The sequence below is a fragment of the Citrus sinensis genome, chromosome 3 (assembly GCF_022201045.2).
Source record: "Citrus sinensis cultivar Valencia sweet orange chromosome 3, DVS_A1.0, whole genome shotgun sequence".
In the NCBI taxonomy this organism is placed as follows: domain Eukaryota; kingdom Viridiplantae; phylum Streptophyta; class Magnoliopsida; order Sapindales; family Rutaceae; genus Citrus; species Citrus sinensis.
Window position 1 is genome coordinate 20,119,416 of NC_068558.1, and position 15,767 is coordinate 20,135,182.

Consider the following 15,767-nt stretch of genomic DNA (forward strand, 5'->3'; position numbering starts at 1 on the left):
GTTCCTTAGATTGAGCTACCGCACCACTATTATCGCAAAATAGTTTAAGGGGTGCAGTTACAGCAGGTACCACCTCAAGATCTTGTAGGAACTTGCGGAGCCATACAGCTTCTTTTGCAGCTTCGGATGCAGCCACATATTCAGCTTCAGTTGTGGAGTCTGCGATACAAGATTGTTTCACACTCCTCCAACTAATAGCTCCACTTCCCAATGTAAACACATAGCCGGAAATTGATTTTCTGGAATCCTTATCTGACATAAAGTCAGAATCAGTATAACCCACTGGAATGAGTTCATCGCCAGAATACACAAGCATATAATTTTTAGTTCTTTTCAGATACTTCATTATATGCTTGACCGCAGTCCAGTGTTCAGGTCCAGGATTAGATTGATATCTACTAACCATCCCTACCGCAAAACAGATGTCTGGCCTAGTGCAAAGCATGGCATACATGAGACTTCCCACAGCTTCTGCATAGGGAACTCGTCTCATTCTCTCTATCTCTTCAGATGTTTTAAGTGATTGATCCTTAGAGAATGTAATTCCATGTCTGAATGGTAATAAACCAGTCTTGGAATTTTCCATGCTAAATCTAGCCAATATCTTATCGATATAGACCGCTTGAGACAAGGCTAAAGTTTTATTCTTCCGGTCTCGTAGTAACTTGATACCAAGAATATAACTTGCCTCTCCCAGGTCTTTCATATCAAATTGTTTCGCTAACCAACTCTTTATTGTAGTCAATACTCCTATATCGTTTCCAATTAGGAGAATATCGTCTACATAAAGAATTAGGAAGGCTACAGATTTTTCTTGAATTTTCTTGTACACACATGGTTCATCAATGTTCTGAATGAATCCAAACGATTTAATCGCTTGATCAAATCTGATGTTCCATGACCGGGATGCTTGTTTCAATCCATAAATGGATTTCTGCAACTTACATACCATGTGTTCTTGGCCTTTTTGTATAAATCCATCTGGTTGCTGCATGTAGATGTTTTCTTCAAGATGCCCGTTAAGAAAGGCAGTCTTGACATCCATTTGCCAAATTTCATAATCTAGCATTGCAGCAATGGAGAGCAGAATCCTGATGGATTTAAGCATAGCAACCGGAGAAAAAGTTTCCTCATAATCGATTCCCTCTTTCTGAGTAAACCCTTTGGCTACTAATCTTGCTTTAAATGTTTCCACCCTTCCGTCTACTCCTCTTTTTCTCTTGTAGATCCACTTGCACCCTATAGGTTTTACCCCATTTGGTGCCTCTACAAGTTCCCAGACTTTATTGGAATACATAGAATCCATTTCTTGATTCATGGCCTTTTTCCAAAATTCAACATCTCTATCTATTAGAGCTTCGTTGTAACTAGTGGGATCTTGTACATGTTCATCTGAGATAGCCGTATAGGTTTCTCCCAAAAGCATGTATCTCGCAGGTAACCTAGTTACCCTCCCACTACGACGAGGTTCTAAAAGTGATGGTTTTTCAGGGTTAATCCTGTGTTGATCATCTGGTTGTTGCTGTTCTTCCTGTTCTGTAACAGGCATTGAAAGCTGAGCATCAACCTGATTATCTGACAGCTCTTCAAGTATTACCTTACTCTTAGGTTTGAAGTTATTCATATAGTCTTCCTCAAGGGAAGTGAAATGTGTGCTCACGATCACTTTCCTATCTTGAGGACTATAAAATAAACCTCCCCTTGTTCCTTTGGGATACCCCACAAACATACAAACCTCAGAACGTGAATCCATTTTGTCTGCCTTTGGTTTCAGTACATGTGCTGGTGATCCCCAAATACGGACATGTCGTAAACTTGGTTTGCGACCTGACCATAATTCTATTGGGGTTTTAGGCACTGACTTAGATGGAACTAAGTTCAAAAGGTAAACTGCAGTTTCCAGTGCTAGTCCCCAAAAAGAGATTGGTAATGACGAATAACTAAGCATAGATCTCACCATATCCAAAAGAGTTCTATTTCTTCTTTCAGCTACCCCATTTTGTTTTGGTGTTCCCGGGGCAGTCAATTGAGATATAATCCCATTTTCAACCAGATACTCTTTGAAATCTCCTGAGAGAAATTCACCACCTCGATCAGATCGAAGTTTCTTTATGTTCTTATCTAATTGCTTTTCTGTCTCAGCCCTATACTCTTTGAATTTCTCAAGAGCTTCAGACTTATGACGCATCAGATAAACATAATCGTATCTTGAGTAATCATCAGTAAAAGTGATGAAATACTCATAACCTCCTCGAGCTTGTACATTGATTGGTCCACATACATCTGTATGTACCAATTCAAGTGGTACTGTTGCACGTACTCCTTTGGCCGAGAATGGCCTTTTTGTCATTTTTCCTTCTAAACAGGATTCACAGAGTGGCAATGATTCATTTTCTAATGGACCCAAGAGCCCATCTTTGATCATTCTCTGTATCCTATTTTGGTTTATATGACCCAAGCGTAAATGCCAGAGGTAACATTGGTTGGAAGAAATATTTCTTTTCTTAGATAAATGTATATGCTCATCATTATTTATCACTGTGTCATGCATAGAATGGATCATTGGACTTAAATGATATAAATTATCTTCCAATGTACCAGAACAAATAAGTCTCTTATTATGAAAAATAGAAACAGAGGATCCAAAATTTACAGTGTACCCTTGCTTTGACAAACAAGCTACTGAAATTAAATTCCTCTTAATGTCTGGAACATAAAGACAATTATTCAAAACTAAAGTCTCATTATTAAAAGATAATAAAACAGATCCAGTCTTTACTGCTGACACGAACTGTCCTGTCCCTAACTGCAGCTTGACGCTTCCTTCACTTATTTTCCTGGTTTCCTGAAACCAATAAAGTGAATTACAAATATGATTAGTTGCTCCTGAATCCAACACCCAAGTGTCAATAGGATTCTGAACTAAACAGGCCTCAATTACAAAAAGATTTCCCATACCTGATTTCACAATCTTAGGGCAATCCTTTTTCCAGTGACCTTTCTGTCCACACTTGAAGCATTTGCCTTTCGGCTTGCCATCTTGCTTGGTAGACGGTCTCTTTTTCCCAGCTTTCTTCTTACCTTTGCCTTTCGGTTTAGGCCCAGAAGATGAACTTTTTTCAGTAATATTTATGCTTCCCAGAGATTTCTCAGCACGATAGATCTCTTCAGCAGAATGGAGTTCGTTCATCAATTCAGTTAAGGTCATATTTCTTTTGTTCATGTTATAATTGACCTTAAACTCCTTGAATGTTTCTGGCAGAGATTCTAGCACCATGTCAATCTTTGAGTTATCATCGATTTGTGCTCCCTGAATCTCAGCCTCATTCAAATAGTCCATCATTTTGAGGACATGATCATGAACTCTTGTGCCCTTCCCCATTTTACTGTTCATAATTCCTTTCAGCGCTGCTTGTCTCGCAGAGCGAGTACTCTGCCCGAACATCTGTTGGAGACTATCCATTATTTCAGTGGCAGTCTCCAAGTTCTGATGTTTGGTCTGCAGAATATTAGAAATCAAGGCTAAAATGTAGCATTTTGCCATTTCATTGGCCTTTTGCCATTTCTCATAAAGCCTCCTCTGATTTCTATGAGCATCATCTGCTGGAACTGGGGGGCATGGCTGGGTTAAGACATATTTATAATTTTCAGCAGTCAGGACAATGAATAGATTTCTTTTCCAATCTATATAGTTCTCTCCAGTGAGTTTGTTTTGACTCAGAATAATAGTAAGTGGGCTCAGGGAAGACATTTTCTGAAAAATAAAACATCCATGCATAAATAATTTGAAATAATATTCACAATAAATGACAAAAATGCAAAAAAACCATAAATGCATTTTAATTTATTGTAACGATAATCTAGTACCGCTTTGACAAGCTATCCGTTGGGGAAGTCATGTCTACACTTACTAGACCCAATTATCCATTAGATTATTTACTTTCATGTAGAGACATGATAAATAATTATCGTTATCCATTTGGGCCTAAATTTGTTAACAGAGCTTCGTTGGGAAGGTTAATAACAAACTTTAGTTGAGTGTATAACCATTGTTTCAATCTACGTATTTTTCATATCAATAGTCACCGTTGGGGTGAACAATCGATTGAAAAATATTTCAATTTTATCTTTGAAGAAGTTCATCAAATAAAATATCTAATATATATACCCTCCGAAGGGAGCATCACCGTATCATGAAGTCGAGGTATATATATAATTTTATTATTGAACTAACAATGGAGCCCGTGGGAAAATTATCTTGAATTTTCCCTCTCCCACTCAATATTTTAAAATTGGTTTTTCCTTTTTAAAACATACATATTGTTAATTGCATGCTTCCTATAATATTATCTAGATGATATCAAATATTATTAAGCATGTGCAAATTTCAAACAATATAATGAAATTCATAATTAATGAATGACATGTATCATTATGCATAGAGTGGCACTACCTGTTCTATATGACATGTTATCATGGCATGTTATCATCCAAAACATAACATATAGAAAAACAATTAACTAATCTTAATTCATGGCTTTCCTAATAATGAAAAATACATTAACCTAAGCCTAATCTTCATTGGGCTTCTTGTCAATGTCCATCTTCCATAATATTGTCTTTGTTAATGGACTAGGGGAAATTGGGCTTTTAAATTTATAATTGGTCCAATTTTAATTTTGAAAGAAAATAAAAAAAAATTTTATTAAAAAATAAAACTTTTGGACCAAAAATAAATTTAATGTATTTAATTTTATCTATGCATTTTAATCCATTAAGCCCAATTGAAATTGGGCCTAAAACTAGGATTCATTAAACCCAAAACTATTTTTGGATTTAAACGCAAAAAATTAAAAATTTCTGCCCAAATGAAAACTTATGGAACCATAGGGACCTCCATGATAGAAACCATGAAACCCTAAATCCATATTTTTCTTTCTCTCTTTCCCAGCCGCCATCTCCAAAAACCTAGCCGCTGTTCACTGTTTCCACGCCGGACAGCCCTCATCAACGCCGGAAAGACGCCAACCAAAACGCTACGCCAGCTGCCTTCACTCGCGCGCCTCAAGCCCACGTTCGCGCTGCTGCTTGGGCGCTGCAGCTGCTGCTCGCGCGCTGCAGCTGCTGTGTGTGCAGCGCCTGGCAGCGTGTGCTGCTGGGCTGCGCTCGCAGCGCGCGCTGCTGGTAGCGAGTGCTTCTGGGCCGCGCGCACAGCGCGTGCTGCTGGCCGCGTGCTGCTACTCTGGTTCGTTGCCGCAGTTTCCAGCAAGTTTCCGCAATTTTCCAGTAATTAATTTACAAATTTCTTAGGCCAATTTTTGGCTTACAAAAATTCTATAACAGTAAAATAAATCAAGAGAGAAACATGATAATAAAAAATCACCCCTCTTGTTACAGATCCAAAGAAAAAATACAACGGAAAATCTAACCATGAATTAAGACAAAACAAAACATGCTTTATTCATATATTAAACAATTAATATATATCTGAATAAATTGTGCCACTCTAATACATAAATTTCAAGAATGATTTCATACGAAATTCTTATATATTAATATGAGATGGCTCTGATACCAATTGTTGGGGAAAAATCCGGTTTTTAAATTTTATAAAACCTTTTTAAGGACCGCTCTCATATAATATATAAGAATACGTATTCTAGAAATCATACCTTAGAAATCCAATTTGGATTTTTTCCGTTGAAGTGATTTAGGCTCCTAGATCACGATCCGCCACCACCACTCCTGTTAGATCACGATCCGTCACCACCACGCTTGTTAGATCACGAACTGTCTCCAATGATCTTCCAGGTTATGACTCAGGTTCGATCTGCACTTGACGTGTGGGCGCCTTTATCACTACCAAAGCAACTAGCACGAGAAAATTTTTCTCTCAACAATGGAGAGAAAAATCTTTTTCTCTGATCTGTATAAAGTGGCTTCTTGTTTTTTTTCTGTTGAGAAAAATAAGCCTTATATATCTCCCTTTAGTGAAAACCCTAGGCTCCAAATAATGCCCAAAATAAAACTCACGTTACTTTTCATTTAATAGGGGACCCACCATGTAAAATAACATAAGGCCCCTTATACATAAGCTTATTAAATGGAGCCTCCCACTAAATGATATATTTAGGCTTTTGACCCAAATAGCTAGTTATCTTGCTTATTAGTCCAGTAGTGGTGCAGTCAATTAAATGAGCTAACCCGGGGATCATTTGGAAACATACAATAGTGGCTACAATAATTAGGCATGTAATTAAACTAGCCCAATTATTTAATTCCAAATCTACTCCACTAAAAGATTGGAACTGACTTCCATAATTGTATGCTCGAATAATAATTCGTCCCAAGCCACATTGATTTCTTTACTGCACAATCCTTTGTACCACATCGTTAATTAAATTGATATCTCAACTGTCCAATCAATTTAATAACATCTTATTCCTTGATCCTTACTGGTTTTCTCTAATGATCATTTTCAACATACTAAATATGTTGACACACTCTGGCCAGAGAATTCTATGATCAAGTACCGAAAACCTATCAAGAGATGTGTTGTACAAATTCTATATTGTTAATCCATAACTCCAATACTCATAATTGCTCCCACCAAGATACCGGGTAATCTTGACCACAAGGATGTGTCGTGCCCATTGGTAACTCAAATGAAATAACAATCGCAATCATGAAATCATAATTAACTCAAGATTAAGATTACAGTAAAATCAACGCCTATGAGATTTAATAAGTCTGACAGTTATTACAAAGTTAATTAAATCTCATATGTGATCCTGTTCAATGTAGTCGTACTACATCAATAAATTCATACATGATTAAGATAAATCATTCAATGAATTTATTACAGTCTATACCTAAATAAAGTGCCCAACTTTATTTATCAACTGCGAACTAAATTTATTTAATCATAAGATAACTTGTATTTATGTCTTCTGTGAATCCACATGGTGATCACATAAATACATATAATATGATTAAATGGACTTTAATACAAATATTAATGCAATTAAGATATTTGAATAAAATACCTCATTTATTTTATTAATCAGAAAAATTATTTATTACAATTAAATAAACACATATGCTTTTAAAGAGCATATTTTCCCAACAATTTCAGCAGCAACTAGAGCATTCAGCGAGTTAGAATGTCTTGGTAGTGATTACAGAGGTGTTTATTATAGGGGCAAGCTTCCAAATGGCTGCCAGCCAGTTGCTGTCAAGCGATTTTCTGCTCAGTTTCTGAGCTCACAACAAGTGTTAGACAAGCGACGGTTGCTCAAGGAAATAGTTCCATAAGCCGTGTTCGTCACCCGAATTTGGTACCTATCAGAGGATGGTGTTGTGAGAACCACCAAACTATGGTTGTTTATGAGTTTTACCCAAATGGAAGTCGTGATAAATGGCTCTTTGGAGTTGGGGTTCTTCCTTGGAGTCGGCGGTTAAAGATTGTTAAAGATGTTGCAAAAGCGCTGAGTTTTCTTCATTCTAAAGGACTACCTCACAAGAACATGAAAACAACTAGTGTTTTTCTTGATGTTAGCTTCCGATCTCTTTTGGGTGATTACGGATTTGTGCTTTCTTCCTATGAGTCAAGACGGTTCGAGGGAGCAATGAGTCCAAAAGCTGATGTGTTTGAATTTGGTGTATTCGTGTTGGAAGTGGTTTCAGGGAGGAAAAGATTAGAAGACGGACAGGTAAGTACTGAAGAAGGGAAGGATTTGTTAGATTTTGCATGGAGAATGCATGAGTGCAATGACAAAGATTAACTTGGAACAAGCCACTAGAGTCCTGGAAATTGGATTGCTTTGTACACTAAATGAGACAAAAGGTAGGCCTTGTATGGATGAACTTGTAGAGTTTCTAGATCTGAAAAGAGACCTCCCTGAGCTGCTAAAGTGAATGAGATCACATATTATATTGGGATGATCTTCATATGTATAAATATAATGTTCCTTTCAAATTTGGTAGAAAAAAAATGCAATATAATACATGTGTGTGCGTGAATATATATATATATAAATGTTCCAATCTAGAATTTTAAAGTACGAGAAAGTTTTAAAACCGCATAGTTTTAAAGACTTAAAACTGTAAGTCTTTAAAATCGTGCGGTTTTAAAATTTTTTCAGACTTTTCCGTACTTTAAAATTCCTGACAAAAAAACTACTATAAATATATATATATTCATATCTTCATATCTTATGTGAATGAGTATGATATTAGGAAAAAAAAAAAATAGACAAAAAGCTAGTGAAAACAAAGTAAATTCAATGTTGATTTATTAGTAACTTAATTGAAAAATAAAATAAAATCGCTATCAAAGATCTGTCAGGACTAATTTTTATAAGTGAATTGACTCAACTTTCAAAGACTTAATTTTTCACCTATATTATAATGTCATTTGACCAAAAATAGAAAATAGAGTCAGGCTTTTGACACTTCTGAAGTCCTTGTAAAACCCCTTCACAATGTTTATGATTTTAAACTAGATTAAAATTTCAATTCCCTTTCAATAAAACACAGGAACATGTTTGTTACAACAACACTAACAGGTCACTGGTTGACAGTGGTCTTGGCCAATTATTTGTTCCATCTGGCGGCCACGTGGCAATTATTTTACTGGAGCATCAACTTGTTATTCCTTTTTCATCCCTTCAGGAACACATTACACACTGGTTTCCCACCTCCTCCACACCATCATTCTCGTTCTCTGCAACTCCACTGCTTTCTCATACTAATTTTTCATCTTTGACTCAGGTGGACCAAAAAATAAAAAGGGTGGTGTTATTTTTCATTCTAATTTACTATTTTGCCTCTCTATTAACTGTATCTTTCAAGCCTAAAACCACCTTTCAGGCTCCGAAGAATCCGCACCTATTTGACCGAACCCGGCAGCGGCAAGCTATCAAAGCTGTTCGTCACAAGTCATTGAAGGACGTTAATAGGGTTGGCAGAATTTCCGGAGTCTTGATCTGAAATCGGGATTCCAGTCCATTGGCGATAGAATTGGGTACAAAATTTTGTCGTGATTTATTTTGCTGGTGAGAATTTAAGATTCAAATTTATCCTGATTTATTATTTGGAAAAAGATATTTTTATCTTAATTTATTTTTTGGATGGAACTTGGGATATTTTTTATGTCAATTATCAATTAGGGTAGGATTAGGATCGGTAAATCCTGACCCATCCTGTCACGATTGCTAATCTCAGACGTTAATAAACTAGAGGGTGCGATAAAGAGAGGGAAATAAAATTTTACCTTAGAAAGAAAAAAATAAAATAAAATGTAAAGTGTCCACCACGTGTCAAACATTAACTGGCCAACACCACCAAAGGAGCGCGTGATTTGCTGGGGTTGACTCCCCAGTATTGAGAAATTATAAGGTAGTTTTGAAATAATTGTGGTGGTGTTAAACTTAAAATGAACTCTAAATTATTTAAATAGGTTATTCTTAGGAAGGGTGGTGATAATTGATCATTTATTATATCTCACTGGTCACTAGACCCTATTTTTCAGTTGACTATATTAAAAAATTTAAATTAATTTTTATCTCTTAACATACCCTACTTAATCCCAAATATACTTTTATTATAATTTTTATCTTTTTCTAATCACTCATCATATAAAATTTATGAATCTATTTAAAAAAATCTCAAAATTACTATAATCTCTCTATTTCTTTTTAAAGGTTTTGTCCATCATTCCCATAACCATAAAAAAAATTTGTTACATCTTCATCATTCTCTATTAAGTAGTGTAAATTAATTTCTTTCATAATTACAAAAGTAGAGTATACAATATTTGAGAAGATAAAATAATCTAAAAAGTTAAAATGAAATTAGAGTTTAAGAAATTAGATTAGATAAATTAGATATAAATAAAAAATATCACGTGAGTGCATTTAAAAAGTATTTACTCTTTTAAGTTATTTCATATGAGAAAAAATAACTATTAACATAAAAATAATTATTGGAGGTTAGCGAGATATAATGAGATGTCAAATATCACAGCCCTTTTATGAATACTTGAATAGGGTGAGTGTCAAGAGCTCGGCTCGAGAAAATAAAATGAAAATGGCCCGATGGACATCGGAGGTCCGGCCCATGCAAGGATGAAAAGGATCAACAGTTTTGTGGGAGAGGACCGGAGGTTTATCTAGGGCTTTGCTAAGTCCTCAGTTCATTTGTATTTGCTCATCAAACGAGAACATGTGGAAAGCTAATTCGGCGTTGAAATCGCTCCGATATGTGCAGCAATCATCTAATAAAATTAAGGTTCTCGGCTGCAGTGACATCTCTTCTTTGATTCCCAGGCCTCAGTCCAATCACCCTCCGCTACCTGTCTTCACCACATCCGTTCGTTACCTCCGCTCAGGCCGCGGAGATTCCAGCACCAACTACGATATTATCCCACCGGTTAATTGGGGTATCCGAATTGTGCCCGAGAAAAAGGCTTTCGTCATCGAGCGATTCGGTAAGTACGTGAAGACTCTCCCATCGGGAATTCATTTCTTGATTCCATTTGTGGATCGAATTGCGTACGTGCATTCACTCAAGGAAGAGGCCATTCCGATACCTGACCAGTCGGCTATTACGAAGGACAATGTTAGCATTTTGATTGATGGAGTGCTATATGTCAAAATCGTTGACCCGAAGCTCGCTTCTTATGGCGTTGAGAATCCTATTTATGCTGTTATTCAACTTGCTCAGACTACCATGCGTAGTGAGCTTGGTAAGATTACCCTTGACAAGACTTTTGAGGAAAGAGACACTCTCAATGAGAAGATTGTGGAGGCCATCAATGTTGCTGCTAGAGATTGGGGTCTCCAGTGCCTCCGTTATGAAATAAGTGAGTGAGTATGAGTTACTCTGTTTATTTTGTTGAGTAGCTCGAGTGTTTGGCTAGAAAATGGATGGTACAGCTTAAATGTAGCATGGGTAGTAGTCTTTTTGTTTGGATATGTGGATATCCTAAGTTCACCCCCTGACAAGTGGTATCAGGAACGGTATGTGGCAGACTCAACGTCCAAAGTATTGTTGTTGCCTCTCCACCGGTGGGGGTTTTGTGACTTTTGTCTCCACTGGTGGGGGTTTCAAATGAGGGGATTGTTGAGTAGACGAGTTATCCCACATTAGCTAGAGAATGGATGATACATGTCCTGGTTTTACCCTTACAATTTTCAACTCTAATAATACAATTGACTGGCCTTTTCTTTCTCCAGGGGATATATCTCCACCTCGCGGAGTAAGGGCAGCTATGGAGATGCAGGCTGAAGCTGAGCGAAAAAAGAGAGCTCAAATTCTTGAATCTGAAGGTAATCTAGTTTGTTTATGGTTTTATTAATCTACAGAGTCAATCTTGCAACCTTTTTGTATACTTGCTTATGATTACTCTTGCTATCTAACAGGAGAAAGACAGGCCCACATTAATATTGCTGATGGTAAGAAAACCTCAGTCATCTTAGAATCAGAAGCTGCAAAGATGGATCAGGTGAACAGGGCACAAGGTTGGTTCTGTTATGTTCTAAACTTAGCTTGTCATATGTTAACGACACCTAACATGGGATTATGCTATTGCTAATTCAAGATGGATCTGATTTACTGCACTGAAAACCTGCTGTCAGTGGGCGAAGGATTTTACATAATAATAGATGTTGCAAGTTGCTAAATGTACCTGAATGTGGGAAATTGCTCATAGGATGAAATTAATTTTAATTGATGTAACTTGTTCATATTCTCTTGTAAAGTTTAATGTCTTACTGCCATCTACTCTTGGAGCACTTCATTTATAATAACTGTTTATGGTCTGTTGACCATAAAGTATTCTAATGTAGTAACACAAATTGATTTGGGAAATAGTGTGCGAACTTTGATCCTCTTATACTGTTGTGGTTTTATCACTTCTCTTCATGACATCTTAAATTCTCCTGTGCATCATTATCAGGTGAAGTGGTTTTATCACTTCTCTTCATGACATCTTAAATTCTCCTATGCATCATTATCAGGTGAAGCTGAAGCTATAATTGCTAAAGCTCAGGCAACTGCCAAAGGTCTAGCCATGGTATCACAAGCTCTAAAGGAAAATGGGGGATTAGAGGTAAGGTTTTCAGTCTCTTGATTTCATTTTTGGTAATGTTGTTTTCATGTTTGACTGCTTAATGAGTAGAATAGAAATAGAAACTTTGGTTGCATATGTGAAATTTTGAGGTATCAGAGGTTTTATTTTGTGGTGTGAGTTCTGATAATAAGAAACTGTTTTGTAACGTTTGACTCCAAACTCCACTTAGATTGCAGTAGTCGTTTCCTTTTTGGGCTAATTTGGAGTTGATGGGTGTAAACGCCACAATTCTAATAATTCTGCTGTTAAAATGCACATGTAACAATTATTTGTCATAAATGTGAAATCTGCTCTTCTAGCTAGTTGTTAGTCTTGTAAACTGATTGGTTCTTTTAGATCTGTTTGGCACTAGCATGATTTTGGTCTGATTTACTCTTGTCTTGGTAACTGAAGTTCGCATCGGGATGACTCCCTGCTTTGAATATTTTTTTTTTTTTTTGAAAATCAATGTTCTTTCAAGTGAAATTTTGAAATATTAGTTTATTGGAGATTGATTATATTCTGTTTTGTTTTTGCATAATTATTGTACCAATGTACTATGAGTATATATAATTTTGCATTGAACTCAATATTACTGTGTGATTCACAGGCAGCAAGTTTGAGAGTTGCTGAACAATATATCCAAGCTTTTGGTAATATTGCTAAGGAGGTAAAAGAACTAAACTATCCATTATCTCTTGCCAGTATTAGTATGCAACTGGTTTACTGGAATTCTATGATAATTTGTTCTTCAACATTCCTTTCTTTTTCATTGTTCTATCAGGGTAATACATTGTTGCTTCCGAGTTCTGCTTCCAGTCCTGCTAACATGATAGCTCAAGCCCTCACAATGTACAAAAGCCTAGTCAGTAATGCATCTCGTGAGGGTTCTCTTGAAAGCTCTTCACCAGGTATTTTAGAGGGAAAGGGTGATGCTCCCACTGGAGAACCTGGGGATGATAACTCCCCATCTGCCGAAACAATTGATGTGGGTAGTATTGGCAAACCTGGGTTTTCACTTCAGAACCCCAGAAAAAGAGAATAGTATTAACTCTTACATTTAAGCGAATTGGATTATGTTACTGGCTTATTGAACTCTAGCTATAAGTTCGAAAATTCTTAACAGATGAAAGCTTAAAGTTTAAACAACTGTAGCTTTCATAGTTTCATTTTAACTGGGAGTTCTGTGGATCTGTTTTTGGTAATAGAAAAGCCAATTGAGAGCAAGAGATTTGAAAATTTCAGTTCACTGATAATGATTTAAAACTAGTGTCTTGTCTTCTTCTATAATTGTATAAGATCAGTTTGTCCAGAATGTCATGTTGGTTTTTATTTATTTATTTATTTTAGAATTCTTACAATTCATAGATATATTATTATAATTTGAAGTTCACTGGGAATTTAGATATAATTCACTCCCACTAGTATTGCGGAGGTATGCGTACTGTACTCCACATTTTGTGAAAAGCACAGAATGATGATGGTTATTTTGGACTTATCGTTTGTTTATTGCTTTTTACTTATCAGAAAAATGATCTTACTACAAACAAGTAGCTCTTTACATATAAGAGCTCATAACTTAATTTTAGACATGGTGATGGAAATGTGTCCCTTTTTTTTTTTTAATTATTACAGTCGAAAATGAGTTGAAACAGCGATATTAATCAACAAACTCAATGAAGATGATAACGGCTCTAGAATAGTAACATAGTTATCGGACCTTGATGTTGTACCCGGAAATAAAGAACTTGCAACTGAGAAGGATTTTTCCCTTGCCTAAGACTGATATGGACCATCAATTACCAAGGACATGTTCTTCTACTTCCCTTACTAAATCAACCATGTTCATCTTGAAGACAATCACAATAAATAAATCACTTCCTTCAGCTAAGTTGGCCTTAGGAGTATTTTGTTATCCCCATTCCTCTAACCTTAATTTTTATGTTGCCTTACATAGCAGCTAACATAATGCCCAAGTTTTCTAAATAAAACACAATTAATTTTCTTTCCTTTTAATAATGGGAATGAAATAATTATTGAGACTATTATTCTTCTTCTTGCTACGAGGAGAATAATTCTCAAATAAATTTGTCTTGTCATTTAATTCCTTGACTCTTCTATTCTCATTATTGATATATTTTCTCAATTCTAACAATCATATTATATTTTCAAGACTTAAAAATAATAACATCAATTTTACAACAGAACAATCTTTAGTCTCTGGTTTTAATAAATTATTCTTTCGTCAGAAAAATCTCTATTCTTACAAAGAGTATGCTAACTTGTAAGGTTTTAATAATAAATTTTCGTAACTTAGTTCCATCTAAAACTATTAAAAACAATTTTCGTGTTAGACATCATAAAACATATTAAACAATTGTTTGCTTTAACCTTACTGACTTCATAAAGTCAAAACAATATTTTTTTTGGTCGAAAAATCATAAACATTTCTAAAAATAAACTAGACATTGCAAAAATTTTATAGTTTTTAAAGAGGTCTATTTATGGTAAAGTAGTTTCGTAATTTATCCATTTTGGATGGCTTACTCAAAATAAAATTATAAATCAAATTCTTATTCAATTTTATATGGAAAAACCCTATAGGTCTTTTCCTAATCTAATTTGAATTAGTTGCATTCCTTATTTTAATTTGGTCATTTACGTGTCTCATAATTTAATTTAACTTGAATAATCCAAATAATGTGTATATTTAACTTATTCAACTCTAAATGACTAATTTCAAATCAAGTATAAAAATAATTGTTCTCACTTTCCTCTAATGTGAGACATAATTATTTTAAAATACCCATATAATTCCAACACATGGAACCTAAAATTAAAAAGTGTATAGAAAAATTTGGGATTGATAATGAAAATTTTGTTATTATAGTAGCATACAACTATTTTGGTGTAGATATTCATTTATTTGAATTAATTATCAATCAATCATTTTATGTTTTTCATAAGGGAAGTTATCCTTATATCACCTTTCTTTGTCATATGTATATCTAATCAATACAAAATTTTGACATGAACTTTGCACTATATTTGTTTTATAGTTTTTATCAATCAACCACTTTAACACTAAAAAATAACAATTTTATCCCTAAATGAATTAAAAGACCATTTTATTCTACCAAATTAAAAAAAATTAAAAAACTATAATTATAAGAATATCCCTGAGTTTAATAAAAGAAATAAATCTTAAATCCAACAAGTTAATTTTTTATAATTATAATTTCATTTAAAATTATCATATTCATTTTTTAAAATCATAATTTCATTTAATTTGTATGGGGAAGTTTGCTAATATTAATTATAGGGAAGTTTACAATAATTATTCGAAACTTTTCTCTTTATGTTAATTTTTGCAAACTTCCTTATACTTAAATTAATTACAAAAATCAAATAAAATTATAATTACAAGATGTTATTTTTTATAATTATAATTTCATTTAAAAATTATCATCTTAGATTTTGAGATTTATTTGTTTTATTGAATTTTGGGGTATCCTTATACTTATTTTTTTATTTTTCAAAATTTTATAGGATAAAATAGTCTTTTAATTCATTTAGGGATAAAATGATTATTTTTAGTGTCAAAATTGTTAATTGATACAAGTTTAAAAACTAAAGTAGTGCAAAGTACATATCA

General features: G+C 34.6%; 1 protein-coding gene across 1 annotated transcript; it reads left to right on the forward strand.

Moving 5' to 3' along the window:
* The first annotated feature begins 8,677 nt into the window (after positions 1–8,677).
* LOC102623742 (uncharacterized) lies at positions 8,678–13,456 on the forward strand. Its single transcript, XM_052438208.1, has 7 exons — positions 8,678–9,056; positions 10,050–10,864; positions 11,238–11,330; positions 11,424–11,522; positions 12,021–12,112; positions 12,723–12,782; positions 12,897–13,456. Exons 2-7 carry the CDS (start codon positions 10,225–10,227, stop codon positions 13,155–13,157), a joined length of 1,245 nt encoding a protein of 414 aa, XP_052294168.1. The 5' UTR covers positions 8,678–9,056; positions 10,050–10,224; the 3' UTR covers positions 13,158–13,456.
* The last annotated feature ends 2,311 nt before the right edge of the window (positions 13,457–15,767 follow it).